The following is a 19729-nucleotide window of genomic DNA, read 5'->3' on the forward strand; positions in this document are numbered from 1 at the left end:
ATAACGCCTCAAACCGTGCATCTTGGCGCCTCACAGTTTGGCGGGCAGCAACCTCCTTTGAAGAAGACCGCAGAGCCCACCTCACTGACAAAAGGCAAAGGAGGAAAAACCCAACACCCAACCCCAACCAACCAATTTTCCCTTGCAACCGCTGCAATCGTGTCTGCCTGTCCCGCATCGGACTTGTCAGCCACAAACGAGCCTGCAGCTGACGTGGACTTTTTACCCCCTCCATAAATCTTCGTCCGCGAAGCCAAGCCAAAGAAGATATATATATATATAGTGTGCATACATGAATGTATCCGCATTTAGAGGAAAATATATAGAGTATAGACAAGAATTAATAAGGGAGGGAAATGGAATAGAGGGAATAAGGAGGGAATTAAAAGAGTGACCTCTGTTACATATGAAAATTGAAATCTTTTCTGGGGGGGGGCTGGATGGGGAGGAGTTACGGTCACTGCAAAATCAGCTGACGTTTGCGAGTGAATTCGCAAATCCAAATGGAGAGGGGAGATGTGGTTGTCCAACAAGGGATAAAGGACAACTCAGGAGGGGGAGGGGAGAATGGGGTTAAATAAGTTTTAAATAGGAGAATAAGGAAAATGTTTGATGTTTTAGAAATGTTGTCTTATAAAGTGTTCAAAACAAGAAAGCAGAAATGGATAAGAAGGAAAGGTGATGATGGAGAAACGGAAAGGGAAGATAAACAAAGTACAAAATGGCTACGCTGAACTATATGACTTTAAATATTAACGGAATACATAACCAAATTAAAAGGAAGAAACTGCTAAATTTACTGAAAAAAGAAAAAAATTGATGTAGCATTTGTGCAAGAAACACATTTAACTGAATTGGAGCACAAGAAATTAAAGAGAGATTGGGTAGGACACGTAACAGCAGCGTCGTATAATTCAAAACCAAGAGGAGTAGCTAGTAAAAATTAATTTAACATTTAGTAAAAATGTGCCAATTAAAATAGAAGAGGAAATAGTAGATCCAGCAGGGAGATATGTAATGATAAAATGTCAGATATATTCGGAGTTTTGGAATCTACTCAATGTATATTCACTTAACGAAGAAGATCAAAAGTTTATGCAAGATATTTTTTTGAAGATAGCAGATACGCAAGGGAACATATTAATAGGAGGGGATTTCAACCTGAATTTGGATTCAAATATGGACAAAACTGGGAAAAAAACTAACAGAAAGAACAAAGTAACCAAATTTATAATTAAATCGATGGAAGAAATGCAACTTTTGGATATATGGAGGAAACAACACCCAAATGAAAAGGAATATTCATATTACTTGGCTAGACATAAAACATACTCAAGGATAGACCTATTTTTGTTATCAGCTCGTATGCAAGATAGAGTAAGAAAAACAGAATATAAAGCTAGAATATTATCGGACCATTCACCCTTAATATTGACAATAAAGTTAGAGGACATCCCTCCAAGAATGTATAGATGGAGATTAAACTCCATGTTACTCAAAAGGCAGGATTTTAGAGAATTCATTGAAAGACAAATTAAAATGTATTTTGAAATAAATATGGAATCAGTGAAAGATAAGTTTATACTATGGGATGCAATGAAAGCGTTCATTAGAGGGCAAATAATAAGTTATGTAACCAAGATGAAGAAGGATTATAATCAGGAAACAGAGCAGTTGGAAAGGGAAATAGTAAATATAGAAAAAGAATTAGCAATGAAGGAAGATACAAGTAAAAGAAGAGAATTGGCAGATAAAAAATAAAATATGAAACACTACAAACATACAAGGTGGAGAAGAATATAATGAAGACAAAACAGAAATATTATGAACTAGGGGAAAAAACGCACAAAATTCTAGCATGGCAGCTTAAGACAGAACAAGCTAAGAAAATGGTATTGGCATCAAGGAAAAAAGACAAACAAATCACATATAATCCAAAGGAGATCAAGGAAAACTTTAGAGAATTCTATGAACAATTATACCAAACTGAAAACGAAGGGAAAGAAGGGAAAATAGATGAATTTCTAACTAAAATTGAACTACCAAAACTACAAAGAGAGGAACAAAATAAATTAACAGAACCACTTGAAATAGTAGAAATACAAGAGATAATAAAAAAATTACCAGATGGATTCCCAATAGAATTCTATAAAACATTTAAAGATTTATTAATTCCTCCCCTCCTGGAAGTAATCAACCAGACTGATAAAACACAAAGTTTACCAGATTCATGTAAAACAGCAATAATTACAGTAATACTAAAGCAAGGGAAAGATCCACTCGCACCAGTGTCATATAGACCAATATCATTACTTAACACAGATTATAAGATAATAGCTAAACTATTAGCAAACAGATTAACAGAGTATGTACCGAAAATGGTAAATCTAGACCAAACTGGATTTATTAAAAAAAGACGTACAACAGACAATATTTGTAAATTTATTAACTTAATTCATGCAGTAGAAGGGAGTAAAGCGCCAACAGTAGCAGTTGCTTTAGACGCAGAGAAGGCCTTTGACAGAGTAGAATGGAATAATTTATTCAAAGTATTGCAAAAATTCAGTTTACCAGATAAGTATATTAAATGGATTAAAGCATTATATAAGGGGCCATTGGCGAAAGTGTCAGTATATGGATATATATGAAAGCAATTTAACTTAAGCAGGTCAACACGGCAGGGATGCCCACTATCACCCTTATTGTTCGCGTTAGCTAAAGAACCACTAGCAGAATTGATAAGAACAGAAAATAATATAAAAGGGATAAAAATAAAAGACAAGGAAAATAAAATCAGTTTATTTGCGGATGATGTTATAGTATACTTAACAGAACCAGAACTATCAATAAAAGAATTATATAAGAAATTGAAGGAATATGGAGAAGTGTCGGGTTACAAGATTAACGGAAATAAAAGTGAAGGAATGCCTATGAATAATGCGGATTTCTCAAAATTTAAGAAGGAATCACCATTCAGATGGCAAATGCAAGCAATAAGATAGCTAGGTATACAAATAAATAAAAATCTCGGCCAACTATATAAACTCAATTATTATCCACTAATGAAAAAATTACAGGACGATTTAGAGCATTGGAAAGATTTACCACTAACACTAATAGGAAGGATAAACTGTATTAAAATGAACATTTTCCCAAGGATATTATACCTATTTCAGGCATTGCCAATACACTTGACAGAGAAATTCTTCAAGGAGTTAAAGAAAATAATAAGGAAATTTTTACGGAAAGGGGGGAAACCGAGGATAGCACTAGATAAATTAACAGAATGGTATAAACAAGGAGGCTTACAACTGCCAAACTTTAAAAATTATTATAGAGCCGCACAATTAAGATACCTATCAGATTTTTATCAAACAAGGGAAAAGCCAGATTGGACTAGATTAGAATTAGATAAAATAGGGGAAAAGATACCTGAACACATATTATATAAATGGGATGAAAAATTGGTACAGCATAGAAGTTCTCCAGTATTACATCATCTACTCAATATTTGGAAGAAGATTCATGTAGAAAGGAATAAAACAAATTATCAATTACCAAAACTAATATTGACGCAAAATAAGTTACTCCCTTTTACAATAGATAACCTTTCCTTTAGAGAATGGGAGAAAAAAGGGATCAAAAGAATAGAAAATTGTTTTTCAGGAAATAGATTATTATCCTTTGAACAAATGAAAGATAAATACAATATAACTCAAGATACAGTGCTGGCATATTACCAATTGAGATCCTACTTGAAGGACAAATTAGGAAGCAGTCTGAGTTTACCAGAGGGAACTAACTTTGAATATGTGAGTACAGATACAATGACAATCAAAAGATTTATAACAAATATGTATATTAAACTGCAAGAAAAGGAGAATGAGGAAACAAATGGTAAAACTAAACAAAAATGGGAACAAGATTTAAATATAAAGATAAAAAAGAAAACATGGGAGAAGTTATGTTCTGGAACGATGAGAAATACAATAAATACGAGGTTACGTATGATACAATATAACTGGATACACAGGCTATACATTACACCTCAAAAGTTAAATAAATGGGACCCAACAGTATCTGATAGATGTTTTCGATGTAAAAAAAAATGGGAACAACAATTCATGCAATCTGGACATGTGAGAAAGTAGAAAAATTTTGGGAAGATCTAAACCAAATATTAAATAAAATTACAGAAAACAATATACCAAAAAATCCAGAGATCTTCCTCCTAAGTAACATAAAAAACAAAGAATTTGGAATTGATTTGGATGGTGCACAAAAAAGATTTGTTAAGATAGCTCTAGCCGTAGCAAAAAAATGTATTATGTCAACCTGGAAATTGGAAGATAATTTGAAAATACAACAATGGTATATAGAAATGAATAAATGTATTCCATTAGAAAAAAATAACATATAGTTTAAGAAATAATATTGAAATATTTGAACAAATATGGGAGCCTTACATGAAACACAATAGAGAAAACCTACCGGGGACATTCACTACCTAAATTAACGAAAGGAGAAGGAAATGAAAAAATTGACTCAGTGGAATTTCTTGTTTATTTTTATTGAATGACAACATTGTTTGACTGGTTTAATGTATCCTAGATTTTGTACTTTAAATGGACGGGGGGGGGGGGGGGTGGGGGGGGAGAAAATGGCACTGTATATATTTGAAAAGGAAAAAGTATGTATCATGGTTAATGTGGTTTATGGTGTGAAAAATAAAAAATTTAAAAAAAACATTTCGAATAGAGGGGATGGGAGGAGCGATCACCCTGGCGAAGGAAATAAAAGTCCGCGCCACGGTGGGTGATGGCCCTTCCCCTATATGGTTACATACCCTGGTGGCTGCCACTGACGAGTGCATCCTGGGTATTAATATGTTGGCCGGTACAGCCCTTAATACTAGCCAAGGGGGATTTGCATTTGGAATTCGGACTATTACAAAAAGACTAGTGGTGGGTCGGGCTAAGTGGGATCCTGTGATGGTGCCTCCCCCTCACCCCCCCCCCCCCGAAACCAGTATGCATTCCACAATATCACCTCCCTGGGGGGCAGGAAGAGATTACTGCCACCATCAATGCTTTTCAAGAAGAAGGGGTAGTGAGGCCCGCAACGTCGCCCTTTAATAGCCCTGTTTGGCCGGTTCAGAAGCCTGATGCCTCCTGGAGAATGACAGTTGACTATCGTTTTTTGAACAAACATGCCCCACCACTTGCTTCGGCAGTTCTGGACATTGTTACCCTTATTGAAAAGATTGCTACTGGGAAATCAAGAACATGGTATGCTGTCATTGATCTCGCTAATGCCTTCCTCATTATTCTTATACACGAGGTCTCACAGGATCAGTTCGCCTTTACCTGGAAGGGGCGTCAGTATACCTTCACACGCCTCCCTCAGGGCTATGTACACTCTCCCACTATTTGCCATAGCCTAATTGCCCGTGATTTGGAGACGGTGCCAGTATCGCCTTCCCTTTCAATTCACCATTATATTGATGATGTGATGATCCAAGGGGCCACGGAGGAGATGGTACAGAAAGCAGAACAAGAGGAGTCCTGGTTTACTGATGGTAGCAGCCGGTGGGTGCAAGGAAAGCAGAAGTGGAAGGTGGTGGCTTACCATCCCAGGTCAGGAACTCACTTATTGTAGGAGGGGGATGGTGGCTCCAGTCAGTATGCTGAGTTGAAGGCGATCACTTTACCACTCGACCCCCATGATTACCCTCTTCGCTTGTTTACTGATTCCTGGGCTTTGGCTAATGGACTAGTGGTATGGATGCCTGATTGGCAAAAGAACGACTGGCTGATCCATGACCGCCCAGTATGGGGCAAACAGCTGTGGCAGCTGTTGTGGGATGCTTCCCATCATCGTGAGATAACCGTATATCACGTTGATGCCCATACCAATGCAACGATGAACATGGCACAACATAATGCAGTAGCAGATCAGCTTGCCACTATCAGCCGCGCCGATACTGTCCCCCTGGATCGACGGGCACATGAACAGAGTGGCCATTTGGGGGAGAAGGGATCAGCTATGTGGGCACATACACATGCCTCACCCGTCCATCAGGACGATGTCCGCATGGTCGTGCGCACATGCCCAGCATGCCAGCTTGTGAAGTCCCGCATGGCCGAATAAGACAGGGTGCTCGCTCATCTGCGGTCTGGCAAATTGATTACATAGGCCCTATGCCAGTCTGTATGGGTAAACGTTACATCCTTGTTATGGTTGACACCTTTTCAGGCCTGGTTTTTGCTTTTCCCACTAAGACGGCTGACCAAGCTAGCACTATCCAAGGACTAAACCATTTAATTTCTCGTTATGATGTACCAGAGGAAATTCAGTCTGATAATGGCTCGCACTTCTCCGGGAAGGCAATCTGTGTTTGGGCAGCTGACAACAGTATTTTATGGGTCCACCATATTCCTTATTACCCGCAGGCTGCCGGGTTAGTTGAACGAATGAATGGCTTACTGAAGGAACAAATTCGTTTGTTAACACCACTGGGGACCCTGAAGGGGTGGTGCCATGTGCTGGAGCAGGCAGTCGACAATTTGAATCATAGCCTTTTGAAGGGAGGTACACCTTTCCACCGACTTCTTCACACTTTTGAACTACAGCCTATTCCTGAGGAAAACAGTCATTGCCCCCCATTCTCGAGCCAGAGAATGCCGGACAAAAGGGATGGGTGGCACCAACAGGTAATGGCCCTCCTGTAAAAGTTGAAATAGTGACACCTGCCCAGGGTAACACTCGGTGGGTAGCTATTGAGGGACAGGATAGTTTAGTTTGTTTAAATACTGAATGCTTATGGCATCTTGAGTGACATATGTCAGGCTTCTCTGTTCCAGGTCCTCCGTCTTGCACTCCTGCTGATCTGGCTTAACCGCTGCTTTGATGCCAGCAATTGGATTTGTAATGTAGAGGATGTTCTGAGGGAGTTGCCCGTGGGGGACACGGCCTGATGTATCCATTAATATATCTGATATTGTTAAGCATGTTTCAAAATCTGTTTGTGAGCTTCAGTATCTGGGTATTGTGGCCCACAAGGATAGTTTGAATCCTCTTTCATGGTTAGCTGGTACATTTGGGGGATTGGGCCACATTATTCTCCGTTGGTTGCTCACATTATTGCTTATTTTTGTGCTTTATTATAGTTTTAGTTTCTCTTTTTCACTCCTTCTGTACTCAAATGCTTATAAGGTCTCATAAGTGACAGGCCGCGAACAAGGGTTGGAATGTAATGGAAGATTTAAACCGTGTTTCTTACTTTTGCAGCCTTTGCTTCTGCAAGGCTGAGAACCTGCTTGTTGTATATGAATTAGTAGACATTATCTAAATTTACACCATGAAGGCCAGAGATGCAGTTGTCTTTTGTTGGTCGCAGACTGCCAGGAGACCTTGAAGATAATTAAATCAATTGTTCCAAGAGATAAGATCTGAAGTAAACAACTTTTGGGTAATATAAGCCATGGTCCCACTGCTGAAGTTTGAGACTCTCCAAGAGGTGGCAACATCTCTCAGCAAGAAGAACTTCAAGAGTCCAGCTAACGTCCCGGTCGAGGGAGGTGGAGAAGCTGCTACCGGCGCCCCGACAGCCTACTACAAGTGTGCAGTCGTTGCCTCGCTTCGGCAGTTGGGACCAGTCCAGACGTTGATAAGTATAATTGGGAAGGGCTTGCATATTGTAGTGTGAATTCAGCTTTCGATTTAGTAATAAAGACTTGTATAAACTGAACTGTTCTCGGTGTGTGTGTCTAATTTCTTTCGGTAGCTCAAACACTGACCAATCTAAAACAAAGTGAGAGGTACAAGTTTACCCAAGACACTACCTTAGACAGCTGTAGAAGCATGGTCTTTGGATATATTTAAGGCAGAGAATGATAGGTATGTGAATTGCCAGGGTATCAAAGTTATGGGGAGAAGGCATTGGAGTGGAGATGAGTGGGAGAATGGAATAGCTCATGATGGGGTGGTGGAGCAGTCTCGAAGGGCCAAACATCCTGCTTCTGCACCCAACATCTTTTGGAAGTCACTGAAGCTAAGCTCCTTCCACCCCCACACAGAGATTCAGAACAATCAGTCCACATATTGATGTAGTTGGATTTTAGTCAGATGGGAAATCCATTGGCCACAAAGGTCGGAATTTAAATTTACAGTTTTGGAGTGGTGTGAGTGGATTTTATAAGATTAATATGACTATTTTAAAATGGATGTATTCAGTCTGCTTGACAGGTTTCAACAGCCAATCTCCTGGATGGATAAGAGGTGCTTTCAAAATGTTTCATTTTTTAATCCACCTGCACTTTGGAGTTTAATTTATTCCCACAAGAGTTCTAATAAACTATGCTAAGGCACTATCTATATTCTCAAATAATATCATGTTTGGTACTACCCATAGCATTGATTTAATCATGGATTTTAAGTGTTTGGATAGTTATAGAGGTCTTACATTTTCTATTTGTAAAATAGAATAGTAGGCCATATTAGTGCATTTAATAAAAATTTATTCCATTTGATACATGGCACTGTGCATAGATAAATGCTACTGCATCTATCAAATTATAGACTGCCGAATAGCAACATCTTTTACCTACATCTCTGGATTTTCATGGATGAAATGAAACAAGAATTTATTGTCATTTCCACAAGAACAATGTACAGATGGACTGAAATTCTTACTTGCTGCAACAGGCATGTAACTCTAATGGTATAAATTAAATTAATACAACATGCCAGTACAGAAAAAATAATACTAAAGGATAAATAAATAAATATTCAGATACAATTAGTACGAATGACATTAGTATGCAGTGTTGCATTCAGATCTTTTGGTGGTCCCAGAGTCATTTATGATAATGGCTATGGAAGTATTGGGAGGTTCAAAAACCTGATGACATTCAAGAACATCTTGCAATAGTTAAGATTTGGACTTCAGGCTTCTGGATTTACTGCCTGAAGATTGCAGTGAGGAGATTGTAGCCAAGCTAAAGGTGATTCTTTATGAAATTTTCTGCCTTCTTCAGGCAGCAGTTCACATGGGCGTTTTCAATTGGCGGGAAGTTTGTTCCTTAGATGGTCTTTTATAGGTTTCCACTTTTTACAGCCTCTGCTTTCATGGCACTAAAATTACTAATCTAGACCAGGATGCAACCAGTATATTTTACATAGTACACCTGTTGAAATTTGATGGAGTATTCAATAACATGCCAAATCTCCCTGGATTTCTTAGAAAGTGGAGCTGTTGGCCTGCCTTCTTCATGACTGCCTGGTTCCAGAGGAGGTCCTCTGATATCTGGACCCGTATGAACCTGAATGCACATCCTGTCAATGAAGATAGGTATATGCTCCTTTGGCCTCTCCTTCCTAAAATACACAAGAAAGTCTTGATGACGTTGAGTACAAGATCGTTGTTCTGGCATCACACATCCTACATTCTGGCTCGTCGTTTCCGCTATTTGGCCAAAGGCAGTGTTCTTAGCGAATTTATAGGTTATGTTGAAGCAGAACTTGGCTGCGCAATCCTGAGTGCATAGGGAACAGATCAGGGGAGAAAATGAGGTGCCCCCATGTTGAAAGTCAGCGTGGAGATGATGTTGCCAATGGGCACTGACTGGGGTCTGCTGATGAGGAAATTGAAGCTCCAGCTGTAAAGGGCGAACAGACACCAGATTTCCAAATTTGATCATCAGTTTTGTTGGTATGACTATGTTAAACAAATTGGTGGTACCCCTACATTGTCTAATTTACAAAATAACTGAAGCCAAAAGCATTCCACGTATTTAACTCACCATCATCTTCTTGGTTAATTCTTAATACTCTTCAAAACTGAGTAACCATTTACAAATAGTTCTACAATTTATGACAGATGAGCAGAACTTTCTCTTGTGATCCACATTTAATCATCAAGAATTATTTAACAAATGTATCTGTTTATTTGGCACTAATTCATTGCAATTGTTTGAAACTGATTTATTAAACTCACCACCCAAAAGTAGCAACACCATGAGATCAGAAGCTGTTTTAAGCTCAGAGATATCATCTTCTTTATTGCTATCTACCATCTCTTCAACAAGCTCCAGCAGACAGTCCACTAATCCTGCATCAACTAGTTGTAGTTTGATGACATCTGAAACAAAAGTTGTGTTGAAGTTATAGTCTTAGATAGAAGTTTTTTCAAATCGTATTCGATACTTTTTTTTTACTCTCTATACTTGGAGCAGAAAACCCATCTTCAGTTAAGAAAATATAACAGTTTGTTTCCGATTAATAGAGAAAAAAAAACTAAAATAAAAACTGGCCAAGCTGGGAAAAAGTAATCTTGCTTGGAAAATGATATCTTCAAGATTCAATCAAAGCAAGTGTTGGTAGCAAATCAACCCACAACTATTAATTTTGCTGTTCCCAAAATCAGGGTTCAGTTTCCTGCTTACCCACTACATTACAAGCCTGATATGAACACAGTCTAATACATAAATATACAATATTTTAAAATTTATTAATGAAGAAAAAGAAAAGCCTGATTAATGAATGTTTTGCATTTATAGGTTTAAATTCCTTTGAATACAAATATCCATAGATTTCAATTTCCTGAAGCAACTTGAAACTCCAAGAATAAAATAGGATTTTAAAAAAAAATTGAAATAATTTGACAGTATCGGTGGACTGCAGAAATCCATTATTCTTTAATGTACTGGAAAAAAAAAATAAATGAAAAGCAAGCAATTTTATGATTTCCTTCCAGGTTTTAAAAATTTTGATTCAACTGAAATAAGTCTCTCTATTTGTTTTTAAATGCTATTTTCAAACTTGATCCTCAATCACCCATCACACAAACACAGTAATTTTCAACGTTTTCAGATGACTCGACATTAAGCATTTCTATTAAATAATCAGTGGAAAAAATGTTGTGGGGCAACTACTGTCCTATGTCTGTGCCACTGCCACATATATAACATTGTTCTTTTAAAAAGGAACACATTGACATTTCTTACAATAAAAATTTAATTCAAGTTCCGATAAGGTGTCATATTTAAATTTACTTTCGTCAACCAAAATAAGTCAAATTTATTACAGCCTAACTAATTTATGAATGGAAGATCAAGTCCATCTCAGCTGATTGTCACATTACTAAGGTACAGTGAGAAAATGTATTAAAAGTAGCATAACTATTAATAGCAGCCGAAACAGTTCAGAATACTCGGTGAGACCAGTTAGTCCGAAGCAAAGATCATGATAAAGGTAGGCCATTTGATCTATTTACAGTAACCTATCCAAAAACAAGAGAGACTACAGACATCTGGAAAACAGGAGGGAACTCAGCAGGTAAGGCAACATCCATAAAAGGCAACAGTCAACGTTTCAGCCATAATCTTTCATCAGGATTCTTAATGTGCTATGAAGTTTCTAATTTTCAGCCACAAATCTAAAGGTCTCTACTGGGGGCAGATGGACAGACAGAGCTCAGGGAGACCTCTATATCAGGCATTAATTATTTGGAAATGCTAACAGGATTTCTAGCACAAACGTTTTTCTGTGCGAGGGAGGCTGACATTCATGTACTGCTGAGGTCTTAAATATTCTTCCTGTAACATGTTAGCCATTGAGACTTGGCACTGGTGCATTCAGAGGAGCATTTGGGTTACTGCCGCCTACCTGCCAGGACAAATCAACGTACAGACAGACCTGATGTCCAGGAAATTCAATGATAGCACTGAGTGGAGTCTGGGTAAGAAATATTATTGTTCAGGTGAAATAAAATCAGAGTCTTTTTCAATTTGTTCTCGTGGTTCAGCATTCTGGACAGCAATTTTCCCATTGCCACTATTAACATCAAAAGCACATGAATCATTCTATCAATTACTGCATATGGGATTATCCTAACATGCAAAATGTAATTTACCTACACATTAAACACTCCAGTTTCAAAACTGATCTTTCCCGATTTTGCAAAGTGGGAGTTGTTTTGGTGCGGGGTGGGGGGGAAGAGAAAGAGGGGCAGACTTGCACCTGGCAAACATAAAAATATGGTCATCTATTTTTACATGGAAGATGCAAAGATACTTTTTCTACGCTAGCAAAACTTGACTGGCCCTAGATCTATGCCAAGAAATTTAAATGCATTGAATTTATCCTATAATTGATGAAATGTCAGACTATAAATCTATTAAAACAGTTTGAATATTCGGATACATCTCGATGAACAAGTACAGCGGAAGATAAACTAATTAGCAAAAAAAAAAGAAAAGCAATTTTTAAACTATCTGAAACATTCTCGAAATTTGAAAAGGAAAACAAAATTGCACTTTTCCCTTAACATGGCATACCTCTGTTCATACAAATTATATAGTAGCTCTGACTGCACTGCTTTCACATTGTATCCAAGTCCAAAGATTGGTAGCGTAACTTCTCCAGAGATTTTGTAACAAATTTGGTCATGAAACATCTATTCAGTACCACTTCAGGCAGCTTAGCTTCCAGAACGTTTAAAGTAATAGCAGTATATAGTGCCTGTCATCACAGTGATGTTTGTTAAAGAGCTTGCATATGATTTAATGTTTCATGAAAGAAAACTCACCATGTTCAGCCAATGGAGCCAAGACTTCAAAAATCATTTCTTTCTTCTCGTGTTCAGTTTGCTTTTTGAACAGTTTTACAAGCTCCTCTGCAATCTTTGTTGATGCAAACTGTTCTTTGCTGGACTCTAAATAAAAACAAAAATATACAAAGCTTTAAAAAACATCAGAAGAAAGATGTCTTAAAAGCAACAATTTTGACACAGATTACATTTTTTAAATATTAATAATGATAAAATTTCAACAAATTTCAGGTATTAGGCAGAACAAGCAAATTCCTCAATATTTAAAGCAATTTCTCTACATTTTAAATTCTACAACACAAAATCTTGTAATCTTTATGCATTTTTATAAGAGACTCTATAAGTTCCTCCCAAAATAATGGAAGTGAAGTGAACAAAGACAGTAGTCAGTGTGAGTCAGTTTAACTGAAACTCCCATGTGAGCTTATAAGCACAACCCCCATGATACTTTGCTGCCCCCAGGACCATTGTGACTTCAGCCTGGAGGGCTGGCAAAGCTTTTAATGTCTCAGGGCTCTCAGCCCCACGCGAGCCTGCACCTCTGTGACCCGGTTCACTTGCAGATCGATGCAGCCCGCTACATGCCATTCCACCCCCCAGAACCAGTGTCAGGAAGTGATGAGTACATTCTTTGTATAAAGTTTTTTTGTTTAGGTAGGTGACGCCTCTGTTGTGGGCATGCTACCGGCATCTGCTGCTCCAGGTTGACATGTGCCGGCTTGAGGCAGTCATTGATGAATGCTTCTTCCTGCCTCCAATGTCCAGTACACACATCATTCCTTTGCGTTGGAATACTTTATAAAGACCCTCATATGGTGGAGTTCAATATATCCCATGGGCACAACTTGACTGGCCCTAGATCTATGCCAAGAAATTTAAATGCATTGAATTTATCCTATAATTGATGAAATGTCAGACTATAAATCTATCAAAACAGTTTGAATATTCGGATACATCTCGACAGTCCTTGAGCTCACTTGGGATGTAGGAGGCAATCAGACCATGGTGTGACAGGGACAGGTGCTAGGTACTGACTTTCTCCCGAAGTCACCGTCAGGAGAGCTGTTGGCAGTTCTTCCTGTCCTTGGGCCGGTGGTACAAATTCACTTGGGACCATAAGCGAGGCTCCATACACGAGTTTGGTGGAGGATGAGGCCAGATCTTCTTTTGGCACACTGAGGATTTCTAGAGGCATCCATGGCAATTAGTCAGTTCAATTGGGGCCACTGAGTTGAGCCATCAGGGCAGTTTTCAGTTGGCAGTGAAACCTCTTGACAAGGCCATTGGACTGAGATGTAATTGGGTGCTGAGGAGCTGGAATAGTGCTGACCATAGTGTCGAGGTGAACTGTGCCCCTGTTCGAAGTTATGTCCATTGGCAGTCTGAAATGGGCCATCTAGTTCGCAATGAAGGCCCTGGTGCAGGACGTCGTGGATGTGTCCGAGAGTGGTACCGCCTCTGGCTATCTGGTAAAACTATCAACCATGGTGAACAGGTACATAGCATGTCTGGAGATCAGCGTGGACCAACAATGTTGATGTGAAAGTGGTTGAAATTCCTGTCTATCAAGGTAAATGACTGATGCGGCTCTGAATCTTGGAGGTCTGGCAGTGTATGCAAATTCTGGCCTAGTGGCTGACCAGTTTACAGAGGCCATGCCACATAAACTTGCGGTGACCAGCTGCATCGTAGCAATTATGGATGGGTGGACTAAGCCATGAATGGTGTAGAACACATGACACCTCCAAACCACTGGTACGATGGATCTTGACTGTCCGGTGGATAGGTTGCAGAGATGCATAGCCCCAGAAGGTCCAAACCTCGCGTCCTCCAGTTTGAGGCCTGAAATGGCAGTACGGTATCTTGGCGTCCTGCAGCTGCGCTGCTGCCAGAGCAGTATAATCGATCCCAGGAGCCAAAGAGCTAATTGATTGAATGGACGTATGGGAGAGTACATCTACCATAAGATTCCCCTTGCCTGCAATGTGCCTGATGATAGTGATGTATTCCAAGATATAGGAGATGCCTCTGTTGCCTTGCGGAGCACAGATCCGTCCTCTTAGCAAAGGCGAATGTCAGAGGCTTGTGGTCCGTGTAAACTGTGAAATCCCTCCCTTCCAGGAAGTACTGGAAATAGTGGATGGCAAGGTAAAAGATGAAGAATTCTCAGTTGAATGCACTATTTCTACTCTGGTGGCCTCAGCTGCCACCGAAAAAGGCAAGTGGCTTCCAAATCCTGTCGACCAGCTACTCCAGGACGCTTCCTATGGCAGTGTTTGACACATTGACCGTGAGGGCCATGGGCATATTGACTTTTGGGTGCACGAGTGTGGTGGCATTGGCCAATGCATCTTTCACTTTGTGAAAAGCTGCTGTCACCTCATTCCACTCCAGGTCCTTGGGCTGGTCAGAAAGTAGTTTGAAGAGTGACTGCATGATCCTGGCTGCCACTGGTAGATGATGGTAGAAAGTTACCATGCCTACAAATTCCTACAGCCCTCTAACTGTGGAAGGCCAGGCAAACCTGCGTACAGCTTCCGCCTTGGAAGGAAACGGCACTGCCCTTTGTCAGTCAATGCAGTGCTTGAGGAAATAGATTGTTTTAATACCAAACTGGCATTTGGCAGGATTGACAGCCAGTCCGTATTCGCTAAGGCGCTGGCAGAGCTGATGCAGGTGTGTGCCATGTTCCTGATGGAGCAGATCCAAGCAAGGTAGTCGGCAGCAGTAGGCAGCAGAACCCCAGTGCTGATGGTAGTACCACCGTTTCTTCTCCAAGCTGTCCCCAGCTTTGTTAAACTTTCTCTCTAGAGCTGGAACAACCCGGTCAATGGCTACATAGTTGATGGCAGGTCTTTTTTGTTAAAAAAAAACTTTATTTAATCGTTAAAAAAACCAAATAATATGACGTATACAGCAATTAAACATGAACATTTTAAAAAATATATATAGAAAAAAAGAAAAAAAGAAACCCCCCCCACTTCAGCCAACTCTCCTAAGGAGAGCCATAAAACAGAAAAAAACAAAGAATATTATAAAGAAATTAAATATACATATTAAAATCTAATCAATATAAATTGAAATGCAAATATTCTGAGTATAACAGCCACTTATTAAAAAAATTAAAATTATCATGCAAAACATATGTAATTTTTTTCATTATTAAACAATATTTCATCTCATTATGCCATCTATTAATATCAATCATATTTGTATCTTTCCATGTACTAGCAATACATTTTTTTGCTACGGATAAAGCTAAATATACAAAAGCAAGCTGGAACTTATCCAATCCCAAACCTTTCAAAGGTTGCAAACGACCCAATAAAAATACTGTTGGATCTAAAACTATTTTAATCTTCTACAGATATTCTAAAAACAATTGAATTTTCTTCCAAAAAGATTGTATATGTATACATGACCAAACAGCATGAAAAAAAGTTCCAACCGTATCACCACATCTAAAAACAAATCTGATTCATTAAAACCATATATTTTTTAATTTTTCAGGTGTCGAATATAATTGATGTAAAAAATTGTAATTAATCATTGCATAATGTGCATTTATCAATCTAGTTACACTATCATAACAAATATCTAACCAATCCTCTTCAGGAAAAATAAAACCAATATCCGCTTCCCATTTAATTTTAGATTTAGCCCAGAAATATAACCCTTCTCTGGTACCTTCATAAAAAAAGTCTCAAATTTAGTCATTTTAGGTAAAAATCACATCTCTACCAAACATACATTTTATCAAAGATCTCGAACATTAAAAGTAGCAAACCTCAACTTTGACATATCTACTATTATTACTAAATACCAATAATATCTTTATATAGAAACTCAAATCAATTAAAAAAAAAAATCACAAATTAAAAAATAATAGAGAAAAAAAAGAAAATCCCCCCAAAAAACTACCAAAAGGTAGTAATCCCCTAAACAAAAATTGGGTGTGGGTCACCCACCAGTGGCTGATGACTAGTAAAGAACTTAGTGCAAATCTCCCCCTCCCCAGCCAAACAATCAGTAACATCAAAATATCATAATAATAAAAGAAAAAAGTAAAAAAATTCTTCTTTTCATCCAGAAGATTCCAATCTCAAAGATCCCATTTCAGAAGGAGGTAGACTCTTTCCATTCCTGTTTTTCTCATTTCTGCCATTTCTTCCGTTTCCAGAGCAACCAGATTTTTCTTTAGGAGATAATGGTGGACTACGTCTTTGTCCTCTTATATCTGGCAATGAATCAGTAAAAATCATTGCTTCACGATCAGTTTCAAAAAACTGAAATTGATAGTCTCCATAAAACACCTTCAACACTGCAGGGTAATGAAAAGTAGACTTATAACCTTTACGCCACAAAACTTCTTTAGCTGGATTAAATCGACGTCGACATTGAATGACCTCTTGACTCAGATCAGGATTAAAAAAGACACTGCTATTCTGAATCAATAATGGGGTTTGTCGTTGTCTCGTATTTTGTACTGCAAGTCGAAGTATTACTTCTCTATCCAAATAACTCAAACATCGAATTATTACCGGTCTTGGTGGTTGACCAGCTGAGGGTGTTCTTCTCAAAGCTCTATGGGCTCTTTCCAGTGCCAATTCCCCCAAAGAAAAATTCTTGCCCTAATATTTGCAGAATCCAGTCTTTAAAAAAACGAAGAGGATCTTGTCCTTCTATTCCTTCTGGCAAACCAACAATTTTCACATTATTCCTTCTGCTTTGATTTTCCAAATAATCTATTTTTATTTCTAGCTCCTTATCACGTTCTCCTAATTCTATGACTGATTTTTCCACCTTCAATACTTTTTCTGTGTTAGAAGTCACTTGTTGTTTACAGTCCAAAAAAGCAGTCTGAAATTTTTAAAATTCTTCATAAGATGAATTCATTTGAACCATTTCATTCATTTGAGATGTCAACAAATCCATTCCAGGTTTTATAACAGCTTAAATAGCTGCCTTCAATTGTGATTAGGTAAAGCTTATGTCACCGACATAATGGCAGAACAAAGTAACTGCAGCTCCTACTGCAATTCAACAAAAGGCATTTTAAAAGATTTACTGCGGTCTGGACTCCCAGCAACGGCATCCCGACTTCTTCAGGGAGTCGCCGCTGGTCTCCCCCCACATCTTGTTGTCTTCTCATCCATTCGCGAAGAAAAACGACTTCTTCAGATTGTAATGCTGCCTGATGCATTTCCTTTTCAGCCTCCAAAGGTGATCCTTGGGATTTAGGCAATGAAGAAATTAAGTCTGGGGCTGCTTCAAGTCGTCTAGGCCCCAAATCTTCAGCACTTCGAAAATGTATTTTCTTTTGACCTTGAGATTTAGTCTTTTTACCATTAGTGGCCATAATAATTCCTTAATACTTTAAACTAAAATTTAAAAAAATTAAACTTGGAAACAAAGGGTTAAAAAACGGATATTTAAAAGTCTGGCCAGAGAGGTCCAGATTGCATGTCTAGACTCTACGCCATCTTGCCACGCCCCCCCCTTGATGGCAGGTCTTCAATGTTGGTCGCAGACTGCCAGGAGACCTTGAAGATAATTAAATCATTTGTTCCAAGAGATAAGATCTGAAGTAAACAACTTTTGGGTAATATAAGCCATGGTCCCACTGCTGAAGTTTGAGACTCTCCAAGAGGTGGCAACATCTCTCAGCAAGAAGAACTTCAAGAGTCCAGCTAACGTCCCGGTCGAGGGAGGTGGAGAAGCTGCTACCGGCGCCCCGACAGCCTACTACAAGTGTGCAGTCGTTGCCTCGCTTCGGCAGTTGGGACCAGTCCAGATGTTGATAAATATAATTGGGAAGGGCTTGCATATTGTAGTGTGAATTCAGCTTTCGATTTAGTAATAAAGACCAACCTGCGAGGGTCACCGAAGTTGTTGTCAGCAAGGAGCAGATGAATGTCCTCCAGCATTTGCTCTAGGAATGTCTACTCAAACAGCAGACAGGGCCTGCATCTGTCCATCAGCACCAGCATGTCATTCACAAGGGCAGATGATATGCGGTCACCCAGGCTGTCCATATGCAGCAGCCTCGCTGCTCACCCACAGCGGGAGAACCTGAAAGTGCATCTGAGGAGTGCTTTGAGTGCCTCAGACCTGTCTTCAGTGGGGGCTGCTGCAGGAAATCTACAATCTTGCTGGCGGTCTCCTGGTCTAGAGCACTGGCCACCTAATGGCATTTTGTGGCGTCAGTGGTGATCTGCTAACATGAAACTGAGCCTCAGCCTGCTGAAACCAGACAACAGGCTGTGAGGTCCAGAATGTAGGCTGCTTCAAGGAGAGTGCATTAACATCATTCACCAAGAGGTCCAAATTTTCCGATTTGGGCTGTCAGGGTCACCAAATGTAGCGAACAAAGACACAGTAGTTGGTGTGAGTTGGGTTAAATGATTTTACTGGAACTCCCCTGTGAGCTTATAAGGACAAGGACAACCCTCATTATACTTTTCTGCCCATTTTTAACATAACCCTGGAGGGCTGTCAACGCTCCCAATGTCTCAGGGCTCTCAGCCCCGTGTGAGCATGCACCTCTGTGACCTGGTTCAGTGCTACAGAAGTAAAATTATGTAAACTATGGTGAGCTTCACAAAGTACTAGATGCCATTTGTGAGCACATGATGCAAAACAAATTGTCAACAATCACAAACTGATTGAAACTTCATGATATAACCCAACTTACCTATCTCTGCCAGGTTACCAAATGCAATCAAGCACATTTCTGTCAGTGCTGTATGCTGGGAATGAACGCCCAACAATTGAACCAAAGTGGGAATGACTCCCATATTTATCAGCTGAGCCTGCAGTGCATCTGTAAAATAAAAGTTTGTAAGTCAAAAGAAACCTTAAATCCTGAAAGTTTTTCTGAACACATGATCTTTTGACAAAGCAAGCAATGAACAGTTTGAAAAGAAGCAACTTGCAAAACACACAAAACCAAAAGCAATGGACTCGGGAGACTATCATGCTTGGAATGGTTAAAGGCTTTATAACCCAAGCAATACAACCATGTTAGATTTCTCAGCCCTAATATGCTACATATCAATAGGCAGAGTACAATGAAGCATCTATGAATGTTCAAAGCAAAACTAATACACAAGCTTGAGA

At 39.1% G+C, this 19729-nt stretch overlaps 1 protein-coding gene and 1 long non-coding RNA gene across 10 annotated transcripts in view; one reads left to right on the top strand and one right to left on the bottom strand.

The window, feature by feature from the left end:
- LOC138757780 (uncharacterized) overlaps window positions 1-7743 on the top strand; it is a 30899-nt gene extending 23156 nt beyond the window's left edge. Inside the window, exon 3 of the long non-coding RNA XR_011353878.1 lies at window positions 6864-7743. This is a non-coding gene — a long non-coding RNA (uncharacterized lncRNA). The remainder of the gene's footprint in view (window positions 1-6863) is intronic.
- Window positions 1-19729, bottom strand: part of rap1gds1 (RAP1, GTP-GDP dissociation stimulator 1) — a 105277-nt gene that overhangs the window by 52864 nt on the left and 32684 nt on the right. For all 9 annotated transcript variants that reach the window (XM_069925659.1, XM_069925655.1, XM_069925657.1 and 6 more), the window contains 3 exons: window positions 19305-19433; window positions 12590-12715; window positions 9998-10141 (listed from right to left, as the gene is read on the bottom strand). In XM_069925659.1, coding sequence (XP_069781760.1) covers window positions 9998-10141; window positions 12590-12715; window positions 19305-19433 — 399 coding nt within the window. The remainder of the gene's footprint in view (window positions 1-9997; window positions 10142-12589; window positions 12716-19304; window positions 19434-19729) is intronic.

This window comes from Narcine bancroftii, chromosome 3 (assembly GCF_036971445.1).
Source record: "Narcine bancroftii isolate sNarBan1 chromosome 3, sNarBan1.hap1, whole genome shotgun sequence".
In the NCBI taxonomy this organism is placed as follows: Eukaryota; Metazoa; Chordata; class Chondrichthyes; order Torpediniformes; family Narcinidae; genus Narcine; species Narcine bancroftii.